Consider the following 22256-nt stretch of genomic DNA (forward strand, 5'->3'; position numbering starts at 1 on the left):
TATGCTGGAAAAATTTGAGCTGTTGGGTCAAGTTAGTGATGTGAAGAATCTAAACCACTTGCGTTGCTCAAAAACAACTGGGAATATGGCTGCTGAAGCCCGTAGTGTCGACTAAAACCTCGTCAATCTCGAAAATTAGGCTATGATCAATGATTTTTATGGCCAAAATTGAAAGATAGAGATCTGGACGACGTTTGTTTTCAACCAGATGGCGCACGTGCTTCACAAGCAACGAAACAATCCCAATTTTGCTCTACAATCAATTCAAGATCTTAAAGATGGAATTCGTTAAGTTATAATGTCCATAAGCTGATGGCATACCTAGACCTTCACAATGAATAATCATCCATTGATTTCTCTCGAAATATATTCTTTTCTCATCAAAAATAAACCTCTTATCAGACAACCCTCTACTTAAAATCTTCAGCGAACATCTTCCAAATATCATACTTGAAAAGAATCAACCAGAACTCCCCTAATTTCAAAACCCACCACTTCAAAGCTTCACTTGCTGAACCAAGAGAGAGCAAGAGAGACGGCAAACTGTCAGACAGAGACGAAACATCACTGGCAGTGTTTGTAGATGAGCCAGCCACATTTTCATCACAGATAATACTATGTGTAAACACCAGGCCGTTAGTTTTGTTAGTTCAGCAACTCAAATAATTCACCCAATAGAACTGCTGCAGCCGGTAGTTTGTTCAGGGTTGCTTGCCTGTCGACTATGACGTTCGTCCTGGGGGAGAGGCGAAGGGGGGTAGCTCGCATGGGACGAGAAGTATGTACAGACCACGGAGTGTCAATATTTGGTCATATAGAGTGACGGTTGTTATTAGGGCGCTTGCGACGTGACTGGGAAGCGATATAAAACATGCTTGCTCTGTCGCGTTGACAATATTGGAACTGGCATCGAGATATCAGCGTGTGGTTTGGATTTCCGAAGGATCTGGTCTTGAGTTTGATCCGTTTTCGAAGGAATGAGGGGTTTGCTAGGGTTTTTGAGGTGGGTGGGTTCGATTGCTGCAGTTCAACTTAGAAAGGGGAGTCAAATGTAGATCTGATGTTTGATTTAACCAGCTTTTATGTTACATAGGCGCACAACTTTGCTTCCGCCATTTTTTCCGAAATTCGAGGCTTTATTGTGGAAAACTGGTTATACATTTATGATTCAAAGTATTGTCCATCGCTGGCCACTACTTTCTCCCATCTTTCGGGCAGCGAACGAATTCCTCGTTGAAAAAACTGGTCATCTTTTGGGATCGAGCAATGTCATGCTGAAAACTGACTTCATCATGTCTCTAAAATTTATTTAAAAATGAGAAAACATATGTGACCATCATGAAAATTTCTAGGGTTTATCAGGTATAATTTGACCGCGTTGAATCTTTAGAAATAACAACACCTGAAATCCTAGACATTTGCATGAAAGTTTTTGGTTTTTCCTATTACCTCTTTTCTGCTAAAATTCATATAATTCTCTGTACAATTTGTAAAACCTTCAATATCTGAAGATAAACTTGAATCAAGTTAAAAATGGCTCGGTTTCATAGAAATAATTCCCTCTCCTTTCTTTTCATTTTCAAACACATTAATTTCTGTTGAATTGATGTAAAGGCATTTTCAAATAGGAATGATTCATAAGCATATAATCTGTTTTACTTAAGAGCTTATTTATAACCATAATTCGATCATAATGAAATCGTTGACAACCACAATATCAGCAATGCAAAATAAAAAAAAAAATTTCACTTTTAAATACTTTTTTCCTTGATATACGGAAAATCCTGCATGCTCCGGCAACATTGTTGATAGATATAGGTGCGACGTTGTCGGATCTAAATTCTCACAAGAAAGTTAATTTTTGAGCAATCGCTAAACCACACCTGCAAAAGTCAAGAAAATAAACAAAACCGACGCCAATGGCGCCGCCCGTGGCTCGCAACCTGCGTCGCCTCCGAGACACGCTGTGCGCCGCCCCAGGCCCAACGTTGCGGATCGGATTAATTCCAGAACTCCATCTAATTGCAAATATATATCTCCCTTGCGGTTCGTAGAGCCACAACCGCGGATTTTCTGCGGTCTGATCCACATCCTGGCCGACCTGAAGTCGGCCGGCCGGCCGTTGTTCCAACATAAATTCGACCGCCGCCAGCCTGACTCGGCAACAGTGCCGTAATTAATCTCCGCACTCGGCGGTAGTTGCCGCAATTACCGATAGCTGGCGGCAGGATAGGAAGCGGCGGTCGGACCGCTGATGAATAGACGCGGTCGGCTGCGGTCGGGCCTCGCCGGTGGTGGGGGATTAAGGGGACCATACACTATCCGGCTAATTTTTCGAATGCTCCCAGGTTATTCAGTGGTGTGTATTGATCATTTATTGTGATTGATTACTGATTACTGTTTAAGTATTTAAAGACTTTTGGGTGTATTGTGCTTCACATCTGAGATATTTTTACCACTGCACAATCTACCTCTTGCCTAACAGTTCGAAACTTCTAATGAATTCCAATATCTAGGATCGCTTCGAAGAGATTACTGTTATGAGGTTCTTGTTCAAAGCATTTTTTGCTTTGGCTTTTAATGGCAAGACATTCAGTGACCAGGTGATCAGAAGTGTTTTCCTCCTCCCAGCAGAATCAGTTCTTGTTAGTTTCTGACAAACAATGAGTAGGTGTAGCAGAGATCCAGATACTTTTCAAAAACTGAGCGACTGATCACTTATAAATTCAAGGCAACATCAGCTGGTCCTAAGACCTTCTATGAGATTGTGACAAACTACAGTGATCTTCAGATATTTCTTCCATGTATTCTCTGAAAAGATCTCATACTTCTCCAGAAATCATTAATATTCCTAAAATAGCAGATACTGGGAGTCTGTCCCAAGAGGTCACTATTCTAATCTCCAGACTTCACTAGAGATAATTAAAAATCAATAGCAATTCCCGATTGATTCAACAAAATCTATTATCTTCGTCTTTTACTGTTGTCAGATCTTTTTGTGTATTGTTGAACGGGATATAAATTAAAGATCAAACACTATTGTTTATAGGTACTTTTTGAAGTGATCTATTTTGTTGGTGCTTCCTTTTGGTTAATGTATTGGCCTCATCATTTCTATCGATTTCTGAGTAACTGAGAAGCCAGAATAATAATACTTTATTATTCTTGTCTTTACCATTAGAATTTCATGATAATGAGGGAAATATTGTAGATATTCAATGAAGTTGTTTAATGCGCCATGTAGAGTCACTTTGGTTTATCTCTAAATGTCACTCTTTACCCGACATAGCATAATCACTGTGAATTTTATGACAGCTGAAATGCCGAACAATTGAAATCTTGCCCTTCAACCAAAACCCTTTTTTTGCTGGTTTAAAGCTAAAGGGTTTTTTTTGCGTGAAAAAGTGCTGAACGCCATAACCCAATTACAAGACTCGGAAACGTCAAAATATCCGTCCATAACGCTATTTATTTCGCTTTATTGTCACGTGGGTTGGATGCAAGCTTTTTACCCCCACCGATATAAATCCGATTTAAAGGGCATCTGATACAATTCATCGGGATGCAGCGGGATGAACAGAGATTGGGTAACTTGATGCAGTTGCATTTGTCACCGTCCAATTTGAAGTGACCGTAAAAGCTCTGCTGTCCAAATTGATGTTGGATTTGGATCGATTATTATACAACATTTAGGAGAAAGGTACATATACGGTATGTAAAATCAAACTGGGATTGTTTTAGACACAGCAATGGTTTATGGATCAGCAGGTTCGCCTTAATCAAAACACAGCCTATGCCAACTTGACATTTTTGGACTGGGTAGTACAGAGTGGGTAGTGATCATTTCAGTATCAATGGAACAGTGGTTACTACAATATTGCATGTTCAGATATGAAGCATTTCTTCGCTGTAATGGCTTTATTGAAACAAAATACAGCGAATTTCTTGTAGAGAATTTAATGTTGGGCGGCATGGAAATGATCTGAGCTACAACTCAATCCTGAAATGGGTTGAAAATCTGAAGGAAATTGATAGCATTTCTTCGGAATTGAAAAATTTGCTGCATGCCATGATGTTATTTCTTTGTAATTAATTCACAAACGTTAAAAACCCACTATCGGCTGGTTCATCCTTGTATTAAAGAGACTAATCGCCTTGGAAAATGAATTGGAAATGTATTTTAAGGGGCAATGAGGGGAAATGGAGGGCAATGTGGGGAAATGAAAGGGCAATTATGGGAAATGAGGGGGCAATTATGGGAAATAAAGGGGCAATGTGGGAAAATAAAGGCAATTTTGGGGAAATGAGAGGAAGGTTATAGGGAAATGAGCAAGTTTTTTCTTGAAGGGGCAATTGATTTCAGTCAGTGAGAGACCCCTCGGATTCAAGTGATCGTGAATGCACGAACCCTCAAAAGCTCCTGACGCCAAGTCGATGCTTGTGCTTTTCACTTTTAATTCCCAAGCTCAGACTCAGAGAAACCTCAGAATCTTTTATGTTAACTAAAAAAAAAAAAATCCCACCGTAATCAGACTCCAAAAGGTCGACGCCTGAAACGGAAACTACGGGTCCGCAAACACCCCAAACCGCCGGGGGCGAAATCCGGACGCTTAATGAAGTGGGAGACGACGCCGAAGACGCCGCCACCTTCCCCGCGCGCCCAAACGGCAGGGCGGAAACTCTAATTGAGATTTTAATTACTCTGCTTAGCGTTCGCCGAGAAACGTCCTGTAATAGGCTGTCTAATTATCGTGCCGCTTTACTACGAACCGCTTTCTCGCTCACTCTCAAACCAGTTTATTTTTTTCATTAGCGAGTACCGTCTGATGTTTACCTGGAGTGTAACACAGCGGAGTCATTAGTTGATTACATAAATTATCCCAGGCTTTTGTTGTTGTGTGTGTGTGTCGGGTTCCTTGATACGGGTCGAGTGGCGTATCAGCGGAATATTGTTGAGAGCGGTTTGAGAAGTGGACGATAGGTGGTGCCTATTGCGATGGGTACACCTGCAGGTTTCTGTAAGTGCCGACCTTGAAGGCAGCTCATTTCTTGCTTTTTTTGGTAGAATATGCTCTATTAGTGTGACGTCACACACCGCCATTTTTGGTTCTCCTGTCAGTGTTCGGAATCCAAACAAATAAATTGTCATTCAAATTAGTACGGTGTCGTTCAAGGAATTGGCTTATTTTCATAAATAAGAGTATTTGAGGAACGATTTAAGTATTAATTGATAGACAGAAGGAACGAGGTTAATACCAGTAAATTTGAATCATGTATCATTCCCCAGATTTTGTAAAAAGCCGTGTTTATTAGTTGAACTTCAAGTTCGAACTTACTGGCATTAATCTCGTGCCTTCTGTCTATCAATTAATAGTAAAATGTTCCTTTAAATAATCATATTTATCGAAATAACCCAATTTCTCCAACGATAACGTACTAATTTGAATGACAATTTGTTTATTTGGATTCCGAACACTGACGGGAGAATTAAAATGGCGGTGTGTGACGTCATTACTAATAGAGCGTATTGCTCTCCTAGTGTCATCCGTTGTTTCACGTCGTTTGGCGCGCTTGAAGTTTGTTTTCTGAATTTCTGATATATTTAAGTATCAATTTCAATATATTTTGAGTTGATATGAAACGTTGATTCACTATGGGACATAAGAAGTGCGTTCTTTGTGGAGAAACTTGCGAATTGAGTGAAATATCGTATCAATGATATGTTTTCATTCCGCGCGCTTCATGTCAAATTCAATAGTTAATGTTGGGGATAATATTCACCCATATCTATGCTTATTACAATTGAAAATACAAAACTAATTTTAATCCTGATCAACCACCGAATAGTAACGGTTGAAAAAGTCCAATAAAAAAATACTTCACAGATAGGGACGAAACCGATGGAAGTCAAGCATGGTACATTAATCATCATCAACCCCACGCACATAAACAAATACATCCCGATCCGATCCCAACCCTCGTTTATAATAATTCCATCAATATATGTTATGGCCCTAGCGGAACTGGCACGATAAAAACGCTTATAAGGCCCGGTCTCCCCTTGCATTAGTCCCCCGTTATCATCGATACATAAACAAGTCCGATATGTGCGTGCTATTTGGGGGTGAACAGAGAGAGGGTCACAATCGAGGGTAGGAAGTGGAAAAGTGTGGCGGTCAAGCGACCAACAGCGCGAGTCATACCCTTGACGGTTTTGATGGTCACATCGTTTACGCTCACTCCGAAGAGTTTGTAGAAAGGGAATCCTACCAGATGGCGACACTGTGTAATTTAGTTCTGAGGAAATAGTCAGACGTTTCTTTATGAATTTTCGATCATCTCTTAAATAGAAGAAGTTTTATTTGTATTAAAAAGAATTTTCTTTAATGTAAAAAGATGATCAAACTTTTTCGTTTGAAAAAAGATTTTGAAAGTTGTTTGTCATGAAATTTTCTTCATATAAATGACATGTAATACTTCACTCAATATGTTTCGGGTCTTACCATTTACATTTTTTTTAAATTCGACTTCATTCGTCAACACCTTCAGTAGTGATTCATTCACTCCAATGCTGCTCTAACTTATCAATATCTTTTCTGTGAAAAGATTAGTTTTTGCTTTCGAAATAGGCTTCAACTTCGATAATCACTTCAACCTTAGAGCCAAATTTCTTTCCTTTTTAACCGTTGTTTTCGATGAAGCGGATAATTTTTCATGTTTTCAGAATTAATATTTGAAAATTGGTAATTTTTTGTGTTTTGGCATGAGAATTGCCAATTTGGACTTTAATTCAGCATTGTTCATAGAGGGCACTAGTTACACTCAGTTGTGTTTATAATTATATCAAAGCAAACTCATTCATGAAATTAATTGAAGGAAATGATGAGCATCTTGATCATTTGCTTCAAAGTTTTTATTTTTTTTGTGTTTTTTTGTGTTTTGATTTAAAACACAAAAATATTGATACACATGCAGTAATCTTCTTTTAAAATTGAATTCTTGAAGTAAATAACTCGATAAACGATCTACTTACATGAATAAACAAGAGTATTTTTTTTTAGAATAGCCTACTTTTTAATACCTGCTTTCGTATTATTTTATCCACATTTTAGCCTTGATTTGCTAATCACAACAGAGTGTAACTAGTGCCAGTAGTGCCTGCTAAAGGCAAAGATAAATTATGTCGAAATTGCTAAGCCTCATGCCAAAAAACGTAAAATTGACAATTTTCTAATAGAAATAACAAATTAATATCGTGAAAATCAAAATCCATATTCAAACTTTCAACACTCGGTATCTTGGAAACCAGCAATATCTGCATAAAGCTTATTGGGTAAAATCATTTCATATTCAGGTTTAAAATCTACAATTCATCGAGAAGAGTTTATTTACCCTCTAGCCACGAATGCTCTGCAAATTGCCTTTATCAATAATTTTTCTACCCGGCACATCAAACCAATTTTCATTAGTGCATTTCCCCCCTGGTACCCTTCCAATCCCGATTTAAATCCGGCACACCGGCTCACAACAACCCCAATCCCTACCCCATCCACCCCTACGCACCCTAAGGGCCTAAGGGATGATCGAAAAGCAAGCCCCTAATTTCAAAACCGGCAGAAGAATATGCTTTCCCGCCATGAATGCAAATTGGCGTCAACGCGTGTGCGATTGTAACGCACCCCATCCGTCACAGGGTGCGTGGGGTTGATGCCACCCTTCCACCCGAAATACCCAAGTGTGACGCCAAGCCAAAAAGCGTATACGGCTTATAGAACGGCTCAATAAACACTGTACGTTCGCTGAAAATACATGTAATTTGTACGTAACTACATTCGGTTTCGACGTTCCGGAAGCGGAAATGTGAAGTGGAGCAGGGGCGGTTTGAGATCGAAATTTAATCCAAAGTTACAATATATCAGTACTACAATTTTTGTTGTCCGAAAGTTAAGCAACCTTGGACGAGACCAGTATGTGGATGGGTGACCGTTGTTCTTCATCTCCCAACTCTTGGAACACTTGGAATTGACAAGGTTCTCCATTTCAGATTTTTTTTTTATTTTGAAGAATTATGAGGTATTTCCTATTATTTTGAAATCATAAAATTATTCACGACTGTGAATATTTTCAAAGCATTGTTTTGTTCTTCAGATATTTTTTGTTTCATTCTTAAAAATATTGATCTAATATTTTAACTTACTTTTTTTTCAGCAAATTTCAATATTAAAGCTATGAAATCAAGAAAACACAAGTTTGTCGAACTCATTCACCAACACCCTGTATAATCATTCCAAAAAACAACATTTTTTTATCTGCATTCCCTCAACATCCCAAACCCCCCACCCCTCGTTACGCCACTGCTCATCCCCGAACAAATAAGCCATACAAAGAGCCAACCCTACCGAAATAGAAATCGAAGGGATCCCCTACGTGTCCCAAGGGTGCAAAATGGGATGTTTGCAGAGTTGCACCCCTCGCAACGGGGTGGATCACGGAACACTCAAACGTGACCTATTATTATGTTGGCATCCCGTATTCTGTCTGTTTAATTATAGATTTCACGTTTCAGGGGTTGCGATCACCGTAAGTTTGTTTATTATTCCCGCATATATCTTGTTATTCGATTTGCGCACACATGCTAATGGGTCCATGCGATGGATTAGCTGTAATTGAATGGTTGTTGATAGATATACATATACACAGACTGGACCAGTGGACAACGATACGATCATTCCACTTCAAAATGTTGGTTGCAAAAGTGGCAGTCGTCAACGATAAATGAATAACAGAAGTAGCAGTCGTCAATGATAACAGAATAACAAAAATAACAGTTTTCAACGATAACATAATAACAGACGTCAACGATAACAGAATAACATAAGTAACAGTTGTCAGCTTCAGAAGTCCTTTCAGACCCTAAATATGACTTTACCAACCTCTAAACTATTGACGCTACTAAGGTAACAAACAGGCAGAAAAGATTCTCTAGAAGTTAATAATTTTCCTCCTCTGCAATTGTAGATGTAGTTTTAAGGGAGCTTTCATTGCACTTCGACCTTGTCGAATGGTCAATTGTGTCCTCAATCAGAGCTGCTCCAGCCCTTAGTCGTGGTAGTTTACAGCTTCAACATCTTTTTAGTGTTGCTGTTGAGACTGATAGTGTTATAGCAGTTTTTTCATTGTGAGAAAAGATACTATTTAGCAATTTCTAGAGCGTTGAAATATTTTTTCAACTTTTCGCTTTTTTTCTTACCCTAGAATTATTTTCCTCATGCAGATGACTCCGTATCTCCTCAATTTCTTCAGGACCATTGCTGCTCCCCACCATATATTTCATATTTCCCCAGACCGTCCGACAAAACCATAAAACACACTCGAGCCTCTCGAGGTGTTGAATGTGCCACGCTGTATACTCGTATAATGCGATAATTGAGCGTACCCCGACGATCCTACCCTAGTAATGGGGTTCCGGACGTGGTTCTGTTGCTAAACTTCCCTCGCTTTCACATCACATCCTTTGAAGGACTGAGTAAAAGGGTCCTCTAGCATGTTGTGGACCATGTGACAGAGGCTGACCGGAATGTTACATTGGGAATTAGGTACTTTTTTGGGAATATTGAGGGGTTTAGATGGAGGGGAGATTTGACCTAATAGGTTTCGGGATGGTTGCAGTTTGTTTCTGTACAGGGTGTTCCTTATGTTGATGAAGGTGAAGGTTGCAAGTGAAGAATTGGCTTAGGTTTAAGGAGGTAGACTCTATAGTGCAGATGATTATTGGTAGGATTTGGTATAGACTTTTTGTTGTTACATGATTGTCTCTTGGTTCTTAGTTTATTTTTTATGAACAGATCTAATATTTTGAAATTTTTTTTGAAATTTTTCTGCCGTTTCCGCCGCTTCCTAGAGAATTTATTGTTTTTTGAGGGTCATACAGTCTTGGCAACTTTCAAGGCTTCACTTTCCTCTTTTCAGATGATAATCTCATGGCATCAAAATTGAGGAAAACAAAGAAATTCAATTCGAACTCCAGAGAATCCTGTCTACCACGAACCCTTCAAGTGAAATGATATATTACACTTAGTTCTTATGGTTTCTGAGGATTTGAAGGTTAGATTAAGTAATGCCAGCTTAGGTTAGATCGAGTTTAGCTCTAAAGGTTAATCTCCGACCTCATCCAAGAACCAAACCGATCGAACATCCACCTGATCTTACTGCCCCATCCCCCACACCGATTCTCCCACAACCCTCGACATTTTCAACCACTTGTAACCATCCGAAACGTCCGGACATCCGTTCCAAGCGATAAACCTCGCCCTTTCCACCCTCCACCGCGATTGATAATAAACAACAAAAAAAAAACCCTCGTACATCGTCCATAAAAAACCCGACGTCCGGCCCGACCTTTACGGCCCGTTTTCGGGGTCGAAACCGCCCGGACGCGGGCATAAAACGCCCGGCAATAAAAGGCGTGGGCGGCGCGGCCTCTCGAAAAACGACACGTACGGCAGTTTTCCCGGAAAATGCAATTCTCGCGAGGGCGAAAAGTGTGTCTCGGGCGAGATTGAGACCTAAGGGGGGGGCCGCTGGGTCGGACGTCGCCTGAATATCAATCGGGCGGGTTATCCGGTTCCCGCCGTCTTGATTTGATGCGGTTAAACGGGACAAAATGGCCGCTTTTACGGTCGGCCGATTACGTCGGGATGCTCTTGGGACGCCGGGGGTGGGTTTTCGTTGATTCGACCCCGTTTATTTCGTCCGCAGATTGCGCCGCAGCTGGTTTGATGTGTGTGACGAATGTAGGTTATGTGGTGTCGGGGCAGATTGGAATTCTTGCTTGAGTTTTCTTGGGGAATGACTGGCAACATATTTGGGTCGGTTTTGTGGTAGTCACGTGAGTTTGAGTGATCGTTCCATTTGAGCGCCCTCTTATTCCTCCTTGAAAGAAGGAATATTGCTTGTTTCACTTCAAAAATCAGCTAAATATTGGTCTTCAGAACAAGTTAACATTCTATGACTTTCTGGATTTTTTTTTCTCATAATCTCATCTAGTTTCATCTATATGATCATTGTATTCGAACTTGCTACTCAAAACCCAGCCATCTATGCTGTCTACATTGATCAGTGGTTTGGCATCTTTTTTTCTATGAGGTTCGTCTTGCTATTCTTCGAACTGCTTCCTTCTCAGTTCTTTCCCTAGTTGTCATGTTTTCAAAGATAAGCTTAATGTTTTAGACCATGGTGTTTCATTGTTTTAGAGTTTATCTAAGCCAGAGAAAGATTTAATTGAGGAGGTTCTGTTCCACTGTGACCTAATTGTCTATTTTGCCCCCATCAAAGCTATTTTAACCATAACGTGATCTACAGCTCGCCTTCCAGTTCCATAGTTCTAATGAACTCCAGTATATGAGATAGCTAGTGATGGCGAGGCTCTTCATCTTCAGATGATCCGGAGTTCCTTCTTCCTCCCCGTAGAACATGCACTCGACATTTTTTGCTAGACCCATTTTCATGAGGTGTTTCTTGAGGCAACAGTGCCTTGTGAGGAATCCAGTGAGGAGATGTTGCATATTCTTGCTAAGATCCAGATACTTCTTGGATCTCGCAGTGTCAAAGTTTCGAAGAAACTTTTTGAAATGATGCAACCCAAGAAGATTTCGCCAGAGTGTTTCTCTTTCGGTTGTTTCCTTCTTCTGAAACTCTTCCTTGTAGGTACATTTACCTATACCAAAGAAAGGTTCTGGGTCAATGGAAGGAGTTTGTGAGCCAGAGTTACAAAACGGTATACAAGATACAGTAATGTCCAAGCTGCTTCTTTAGATTTAAACTTGCTACTAACATCTAAAAAGAAACCGATCTATCGCTACTAACCTTCGATGACAGCACGTTCTCCTTTACTTAAATCTCAATGTATATTTCGGCCATTGCTATATTTTTATTCATCTACGATTACTCTCTGTTAGAGGGTTAGGTATTATTAAAGGTTGTTGAGAAGTTTCGACACGTGCTCTTCAATTCAAATCATACACGAAAATCTCCCAACGCTCTTGAATAGACCCTACAATTCGATGAGTATCAACCAACTGAAGTGTTGCTAGCTGCTTCAATCACACGGCTGTTTGTTCGAAGTGAAGAACCCTCGGGCATGTTCGACTAAATCCGTTCTTTCCGCCCGGCAAGCAACTAAATTATCTCTCCTCCAGTTCCGGACCACAGACGTGGTAGTTTTGGAGAATGGCCCACTACGAATTTTGTTGTGTGGTTGTTACCGCAAAGCTAGAGAGCCAAGATTTACAGTCCCGGCGCTGTTTGTTGAGTACCCTGTAATTCGACCCTACTAACTATGTAATTGCCCTACTGTTAAGTTATTCGCTGTTATCTCTGAATTCTGGTAATTTAAAGCGGGACAGAATCGAGCTGTTTGGCTTCTTGCGTTGCAGTTTGTCGAAATTTGCCTAATGAAGAGGTTATCTATGAGCAAGATTCGGAGGTTTGATGACACGTGGAAATAATTTCAATAATATTGGATTAGACATCAGGAGAATATATACCAGTTGGTCCACTTGCAACTCGTCCATTTGATGTTCTTTACCTATCATTTGTAAAGAGCTTTTTACAACTAAAGACAAACAGATGTTTGGCTTGCGAAACCTTTAAATTTATAAGTCTATCGTCTCCTCATTTAGTATGTCTGTTGATCGATTCTGTTTTATGTAGTTCTTCTGGAAAAATATCTAGTCTTCATGAGTTTGCTGGCACATGCATTCTGTCTTGGTGAAGTTTTTAATAAATATATCATAGAGATGTGATACAGAAGTCAATGGAAAGTCAACAATTTGTTGAGAGGCAAAATCAGACACTAGGAAATCAGGAGAGAACCAAAATCAGGGATGTCATGAATGAAATAGCGATCAAAAAGTGATGGGTTGGGAACATAGCCGGATAATACAACAGCAGATGGATATTGGGAACATCATAATGGAGATGTAGTGAAACCAAGTGTAATAGAAGAAGATGGTTGGACGATATCTGAGAGATGGCAGATCAGGTCAGACATGACAAATGAGACTATGAAAGAGGCTTTCATTCAGGAGTGGATGATGGATAGCTGAGGTAGAAAGATGTACATGAAATTTCTAATTTTAGCTCTTCAATGTGGTGTCAAGATTGTTGACATGAACTGGCAACATCCAAAGATCCAAAGATCTACGTACTCCACACATCTACTCAGCTAGATAAAACCAGATTTCCTGTCTATAATGTCTACATGAAGCATTAGGTATCTATCTGACTTTCAACAACATGAAATTTTACTGGCCTCTCTTAATGACCTGAGCACTTGTGAACGAAGTGGTAGTATCATTAATTACTCACTTATTATAGGCATTAGCGTGGCTATCAATACCCATTATCTGCTTATTTCGTTTGGTCGATCGTAAAACAGAATGAGAAAGTTCCGACGAACCGAACATTTTTTCAATAATCACTCCATATATCTGTAGATACCAGGCTAATGGGCGTTTTTATCAAAATTACGATATTTACTGCTTCTAACGTCCCATGAAAGCTCCAAGTACGCCGTATAATCTTGAATTCTTCGAAAATTGAACATAAAACGAAAGAAGGGAACGTAATAAGCCAAAGTATGAATTCTTAGGGAGGGAGAAAGAGGAGATCGTAACTCAGTTTCACCCCATTAAACAAACTGTACGAAATCTCCCCCTCGCGCACAAATCACGTGGTCTGGATGTCAGATGCAATTCTGGAGATTGGGATTGGTTTTTTGGCCGGATTAACTGGTGATTATCTGCAATCGTATTTCCGGTTCCAGTCACGAAAATTTGAACGGAATTGGCGATTTGACAGTATGAAAAATTTAGTCCTATTTATTGGCATCCTCGTGGATTTATAGGAGTTATATACAGTGTGGTCCAACAAAAAATCAACAACTCGATTTTCCGGATTTAAAATGAAAATGTGGAAAATATCTCGGACACATCAATTTCTGATTCGAAGGGGAACAACTTTTTGGCTCTTCGCATCATCGTTACTGCAACCCTCTACCGGTAGTAACTTATCCTGAAATTTCGCTTCAAAATTTCCATCGATGAAAAATTACAGCTAAAAGTAAGGAAGATTACAACTACTAAATACCTACTAACTACTTTATATTCTAGAGATAAATTCCACATTGTCTCTTTCACTATTTTCGCTGTTATTTCATTATCGATGGATATTTTTAAGCGAAATTTTAGAGTCAGATAGTACTTTTACGTAGAAGTGGCGCAAAATTACATTTTGGTCGCTTCTTTGGTGTTTACCCTTTTGATTGTGACTGTTGTGAGAAAGATTCATGCGTTTTTCATGTACACGAAGAGAATTATTAACGAGAATTTGAAAGAAAGCAGTCATTTAGAGGCAGGTTCCATGGGAGCTATCAATAAAAACTTTTCTATCCAGGTCATTTGATTTATAACATAATTAATATTGATAATTGTATACGTTCATCAAAATTTAACGTCTCGTTAAACACCCTGTATGAAGCAGAATCCCAAAACCCAACCAGAACAAACGTTCCCAACCATAATCACGAACTAAAGTCCACCACCCACCCAAAAGATTTCTCCGACCGACTCCACACATCCGACGATTCGTCCGAAGAACCCTCAAAGCGCCGCAAAACAGAGCTCGAGCGCCGTTCAAATTGACTCTCTAATCGAATCGATACTGACACCGACCCTGTAGCCGAAATCCTTTGTGTAACGCCAAGCCCACAGCCTGAGGGGAAAGTGGCCACTGATGTGATCACGAGCCGTGCAAATCGATGTTCGCTTCACCCCTCGACCTAACCTACCCTCCTCCTCTCCTTCCCAACCCCGATGACGAGATTCCCTCCCGTAATAAACCACTTCCCTTTTTACGGTGCTTCCACCAAACGACCGAGATATATGGACTGCAAAGCACATCATTAATTTACGAACGCTTATTGATTCTGGACCGGGAGTGGATGCTGGAACGATGCAAGTATTTCTTGAAGGGGATGCTGGGGGTAGACAAGGTTTGATTGGCGCTAATGAGGGGGTTGTTTTATCTGATGGAACTTTTTTAATTTCTGACTGGGAGTGGAGTGGAAAGTTATGTGTTTTAATGGAAGGAGAGGGATGCTGACTTTGCAGGATGATTAGTTGGACTCACTTGAATCTGGATATTGTTTTATTTTAGAACGTGATTCGATTTTAAAGCAGAGGAGGAAAGTATATTTCTTTGCAGCTTGTTGAAGGTCACATAACAAGGTTTGGTCCAATCAGGAGACCAATCTGAAGACTGTAGATTCAAATGGGGATTTCATTACATCTCAACCTCATTATTGTGCCTTCCCATCAGAGATATTCTCGCCATTAGTCATTGTGGTCTACAGCTGGCCCTCCAGTTCCAGAGTTCTATTGAACTCCAGTATATGTTATAGCTTCAAAGAAGACACTTCCACTCTTCTACAAGACTTTTGTATAAAACATTTTTTGCGTTGGCAAGCAATGGAAAGACATTTCGTCACCAGGTGATCCAGATTTTATTGCACTCTTCGTTTTCTGCTAGACCCATTTTCATGAGGTGCTTCCTGAAGAGACGATATCCTTAAGAAAATCCAGTGAGAGGGTGTAGCATATTCTTCCAAATCCTTCTTAGATCTGGCGGTATCAAAGTTTCGAAGATCCTTTTTGGAATTATCCATCCCAGGAAGATACAAAGGGTATTCCTTTCGATTTTTTTTTCTCCTGAACATATTTCTTTTCAGGTACATTTACCTATACCCCAAAAAGATTTGGGGCCGATGAAAAGAGTTTAAGCTCCTTTTCTGGCAAGTGTGTTGGCCTCTTCATTACCTTCAATTCCCGAGTGACCGGAAACCCAGACTAAACAGATCCTCCTTATTGGTTGAGTTTTCTTCGGTACTCCAAAACCATCATCAATGCTTTGATTGCAGCCTAAGTGTCAAAATGTTTCCCTATATCCTATTTTTGATAGCTTCCAACTACTAACAAGGTATTTCAAATGTCACATTAGATTAGTTATTCACAGATAAGGAATCTCTCAAATGAAAAAATTGAGCGCTTGCCGTTGTACAGTGGTACAGAAATAATATATTGTTCATTAGAGAGAGAGAGAGAGAGAGAGAGAGAGAGAGAGAGAGAGAGTCCATGATTTTAAACATTTATAAAAAAGTGTAAAAATGCAGTCATCTATTTATCTCCAGAAATCTTTGTACTTGAGAACTAACTGCGAAACAGAGGTATACAATAATTATGTCAGTGGTCCAAGGATAATCCCTTGTGGTATTCCCCGTATTGAACCACTGACAGTTATTCGAATTAGAATTTACGAATATATGCATTATAATAAAAGCCTATTAAAACAGTGTCTCTCATTCCATTGATAGTGAAGGTTATCGGCCTTTCAAATCCATCTCAAAAGATGTTGTTCCTTGCCATTTTCAGAGTCCCGAAATGTTCCTCCCATCTGCAGGCTCCCCATCCTCACATTTAGCACTGCGATTATGCTAGTTTATCTGGCTAATCTGTCCCTATTGTTCAATTAAAAACGGAATATCGGGAATGGGGGGAACCGAAAGTTAGGGGACTTCCCCTGCAGCTTTGCCAAATGGAAAATATATCTTTAATTAATTCTACACTACGTCCCCTTTTTTTAGGGCGGCAAGGGAGAGAGCGATGTTTTCAGATATTCATCAGGGGTGACACGCGAATAAATTTGTGAAACCACCCTAAAAAAAACGCAAATTTTATGGGGTGATTTATTGTTGCCTTATTCGAATCGTTGAAAGAAAACTCGAAGGGAATATAAATAGGAGGGATTTAAAACCAAGATTGTTTTCATCATTGTGGATTGAACTAATCAGAGAACACCATTTTTCGGATGAATGCCGTAATAAAAAATTGTATTATACATGGCGAATTTTTTATTTGTCCATTGAAAACTACAATTCCGATAGAATTTTTACATGAATGTTTTGTCAAGGAGATAACATACAGAAAGAGTTATATGTGAATATTGATTTGACAGCTTTTTGAATGAATTGCCCGAGGAATTGCCGTAATGTGTAACTAAGCAAATCAGACAACAAAAGTGTCATATTATTCAAAAACAGGTATTGTATGCAATTAATAGAGAATGTAAAATTTCATCATCACTAAAACAACAACAAAACATTTCTTGAAAAAAATTAAATGAATTGAACACATAGGTCTTGTGTTATAAGGAAAAGGACATCTTCAATTGCAAATTCATTCCTTTGATAGGGTTGCCCAACCCCTCGTGAATCTTAAATGGTAATAGGGGTTGAGGGACACACAATTTTCAAATAACCTTCAAGCACGAGACCAGCTATTATAAAATATTAAAAAAGCAATATTAAAAAAAAAATCTCGAAACTATAATAAAAAAAAAATTAAAAATAACTGAATAAACCGATAAATGCAGAGACTGAAATTAACTTTTTTTGTGAAAGCTGAAAAAACCGTCGTCATGCGCGCGACAACTTCGATACACCGTTCCTGTTTTCATCCCGAATTATTACCCCCATTAAAATTCATAGTGGCCGTGTATATTGCGTAAACATCAAACAGAGAGTACGCTCAGCGATTCCAATTATAATCGGCGGTATGGGCGATGGTAATCGCGCGGAAAGCTCCGACCGGAACCTACCCCCGAATAAATTTATCATTTTTCCCATCGTTCGTCAACCCTCGGATCGAAACACGACAACCACTTTTTAATTAAAGCTGCGTCGGTTGTCGCCTATCCCCCTCACCCCGCTGATCCCCACCCCTGTTAGTTATGCACCCCCTCGGCAACACCCACCCCTGGTTTTTATCAGTTTTGACGCTGGCCACCACGTCTGCAATGTGAAACTTTTGATTTTGAATTGCCAGATAAATATATCTGGTAGATATTTTAAATGGAACCCAAAGGAAAAAATTCTATCTGACAGATTTATCCAGCAGATAATTCAACCGTTGGATTTATAACTGGCACATTATCTGCAGGATATCAAATCAAATTGTTGGTAAGAATTATGATATGCGAAAAGGACAACATTTAAGGTCTGTTCCTACACCTGCTGATAAAGTCCCGGGTATTAATCCTTCGGTTGAATTATCTGTCGGATAAATCTGTTAGATAATGTTTTTTCTGCCCTCAAACTCCAGTTCAAATATCTACTAGATATAGTTATACGAGTACGATAATTTAATGATAAGTCCGTTTGTATATTCATTATTGAATAAATGTGAAGTGAGGCATTGTAATTTGAATATTAATTATGTCTATGATATGATACGCAGGTAAAATCAGAATGCTTCAAGAACAATCTGGAAGTTTGATTCGAGAATATAAGTTTTTCGGGTTCATAGTGGACATAAGCCGCGCGAGCTCACAATCGATCAAAAGCAACAACGTGTTAATGATTCGGAGCAGTGTTTGAAGCTTTCTAAGTGCAATAAACCTGAATTTTTGCGTCTATATGTGACAATGGATGAAACATGGCTCCATCATTTCACTCCGGAGTCCAATCGGCAGTCAGCTCAGTGGACTTCACACGATGAACCGAATCCAAAGCGAGGAAAAACACAACAGTCAGCTGGCAAGGTTATGGCATCAGTATTCTGGGATGCGCAAGGTATAATATTCATTGATTTCCTCCAAAAAGGCCAGACCATCAACAACGATTATTATTCAGCGTTACTGGATCGTTTAAAGTATGAAATCGTTAGAAAACGGCCCAATTTGAAGAAAAAAAGGTGATGTTTCATCAAGACAATGCGCCGTGACACAAATCAATGAAAACAATGGCCAATTTGCATGAATCGGGCTTCGAATTGCTTCTGTATCCACCGTATTCGCCAGATCTGGCCCCAGCGACTTTTTTCTATACTAAGACCTCAAAGGAATGCTCGCTGGGAAGTAATTTAGCGCCAATGAAGAAACTGAGGCCTATTTTGAAGCGAAAGACAAATCGTACTACAAAAATGTTATCGAAAAGTTGTAAGATCGCTATAATCGCTGTATCGCCCTCGAAGGCAACTATGTTGAATAACAAAATCGAATTTCGCCAAAAAAAAAATGTGTTTCACTATGGTTGACCGGAGACTTTTCAATTGGCCGGTTAATATGACATTAAAGTTGTAGTTACCTCACTCTGATCCACAAAATCGTTTCTCAAATTGAGAGTTTTTTCTTCAATAAGATCTCTGTCGAAATGATCGTTGGAATTATGAAGATACATTTTGAAATGAAGGATAAATAAAAAAAATGATCCCAACTCAATTGGGCAGGCGTTCAATCAGAAAGCCGTAATCAAAAAGCCCCGTCTGCGAAATTAGGGTGGCCACCCCCAAAACGCCAATTTATCCCTGGAATATAAACGAGATTTCGGAATTCCCGTGGTAATACTCCCTTCGATCTTTATTATCTGCTTCTACAAACAGCTCGGCTCTACGCACGGGGTTAACTGCCAGGGTATGTATTTAAAGAGAGTTGGTTAGATTAAGGGTGTGTTAATTGCCAAAGGTACGGTTTCCACGCTTTGACGTTCCAACCCCTGCGTAGTTTACATACCTAAGCGTGGTACAATGTTTGGAAACACGGCTCTTGCAACTTTCGGCAGGGTTGAAACAAGGTGGCTGAATCCTAACTTTTTTTTTTTTAATTTTGGGGGTTGGTGCTTTGGTGAAATTTCAAGCTAAGGAATTTGGGGTATGTTTGGGACTTACCTGTTTATGCATTTCGACATTCAGTCCGTAAGACATTTCGTAGTACTGAAACAGAAAGAAAATAAGGTTAGAACATAGAATTTTATTTACTGTCACATCAATTCTGACAAACTGACGTTTTGACGTTTGCCAAAAAAATATTTATATTTCCACTGCTACCTAGTCTGACCTGAGGATCATCTTTAGACCACCATCTTTGTTCAACTAAAACAACATTCAACTAGACAGTGATGTCAAATCCATTTGGGTTTCTAAATTGTTGTTCAGTGTAAAATTAACTGATCTATGTTCGTTTGGATTTGACATGTGGTGACTCTGTGAGAGGCTATCGAAACTGAATTTGCCTTGAAATCCATTTCAGAAACCCAAAACGACGCTTGACGTACAATTTTTGGCGTGTAATATTTGACCACTATGTTAACTAGCAGAATGTTGGAAAAAAAGGAGTGAACCTTACTTTCAGCAACCCAAATGACGCTTGACCATAGAATTGACAGCTGTTAAGTTGATTTTTACGTTGATTGGTCTTTGAGAAATCGGGGGTAAGCCACTGAACATTCATTGATGGAAAAAAGTTATAATGCCCATATATTATATTGTAGATTGTATAATATTTCGTCAAATAAATTTATTATTATTATTATATTCAAAGGGGACGATTGTAAAATTCTAGACACAATACGCTCTATTAGTGTGACGTCACACACCGCCATTTTTGGTTCTCCTGTCAGTGTTCGGAATCCAAACAAATAAATTGTCATTCAAATTAGAACGGTGTCGTTGAAGGAATTGGCTTATTTTCATAAATAAGAGTATTTGAGGAACGATTTCAGTATTAATTGATAGACAGAAGGAACGAGGTTAATACCAGTAAGTTTGAATCCTGTATTATTCCCAAGATTTTGTAAAAAGTCGTGATTATTAGTTGAACTTTAAGTTCGAACTTACTGGCATTAATCTCATGCCTTCTGTCTATCAATTAATAGTAAAATCGTTCCTTAAATAATCTTATTTATCGAAATAAGCCAATTTCTTCAACGACAACGTACTAATTTGAATGACAATTTGTTCGTTTGGATTCCGAACGCTGACAGGAGAACTAAAATGGCGGTGTGTGACGTCACTAATAGAGCGTATTGCAGCTAGAACTTTGCGGACAAAACTATTGTATTGAATACTTATCACGATACATGTTTGAAATTTCATGGTCCTATGTAGTCAATTTCTGTAGATATTAATTTTTATAATTTGATTCCTTGATTTTTGTTGACTTTATTCATGGATTTTATTCTCGAGCAATCAATGCGGCATAATAATATATTTTTATGAACAATTTCACGAGAATAGTTCTTAAAGCGGTAATTTTTTCATTCAATTTCTGAATTTCTCACATTCCAAAAACGTATAAAAATGTGAACATTTCAGGGAAAAAGGTTAAATTTTTTTTATCTCAAACGGTTCCATAACCTTAATCGAATTAAATTCTACAGCATAGTATGCAATTCAAATCTATTACATAAAAACATTATTGTTATCGACCTATAGTCGACAACAGAAAAGGCTTCCCTATCAAACACTCCAGATTAATCCCCAATCGATAATATTTGATTATCACAGACCCGACAACACCAACACACAAACATATTTGATCAGACCATCGAACGACAGTTAAATATTTAATATACATCAAACATAGAATTCAATATCGAGTGGTAACACCGAACGGGGCACGGCAAACTAGATCGACTACGTATTATCTCCATTACGGATTGTTTTTAATGACAGATCGTTAGAACCGTAACTGGGTTGATAATCAGATTAGCAGGAGGGTTTGTAGCTTGTTAGTGCGGTTATATGAAACGTTATCTTCCCGGAGTATACGGGACTCAAGTGGCAAAGATAACAGAAACGAGTGGAGGAACAATGGATGAGTCAACTACGGAATTGATCTTATCGACCTCTTCGATGTTTTTGTATATACAACTGGATTCTATCGGTTTTGCGGCCGAGTTTGTTTTTTTATGGGTGAAGGACGCAGTTGATTTGGAGAAAATTTATCGTCTCAGATTTTTCGGTTATCATGGATGCAACGCACGAAGTAATTGAGTGGGAGTTTGACGCAGAAAACCCGAGTTCGAATCCACAAGGCACCAAGTTTTTTTTTTAACTGTAAGCTGTGTCCGTAAAGTATGGAACAAATTCATTTTTTTTCCTAAACAGACCATTATTAAGAAATAATCCTGAAACACGTCGAATTTTTATTTTAATTTACCGTATTTTAAAATAATAATCTAATATATAGGTTGAATTACTTTCGAGTAATGACGTCACCGTCTTCTTTTTAATGGAACACCCCCATTTTGTTTCGATTTTCCAAATACTCTAGCTGAGCTGATTCCAAAAATGTATCACATGTTGATTCCAATTGGTACAGGGTGGACAAAATACAATAGTTTTGTGTGTGCTCATAAAGTAACG

General features: G+C 38.9%; 1 protein-coding gene across 3 annotated transcripts in view; it reads right to left on the reverse strand.

The window, feature by feature from the left end:
- Window positions 1-22256, reverse strand: part of LOC123675874 (transducin-like enhancer protein 3-B) — a 170369-nt gene that overhangs the window by 91440 nt on the left and 56673 nt on the right. For all 3 annotated transcript variants that reach the window (XM_045611416.1, XM_045611414.1, XM_045611415.1), the window contains exon 4: window positions 19779-19823. In XM_045611416.1, coding sequence (XP_045467372.1) covers window positions 19779-19823 — 45 coding nt within the window. The remainder of the gene's footprint in view (window positions 1-19778; window positions 19824-22256) is intronic.

The sequence above is a fragment of the Harmonia axyridis genome, chromosome 3, assembly GCF_914767665.1.
Source record: "Harmonia axyridis chromosome 3, icHarAxyr1.1, whole genome shotgun sequence".
NCBI lineage: Eukaryota > Metazoa > Arthropoda > Insecta > Coleoptera > Coccinellidae > Harmonia > Harmonia axyridis.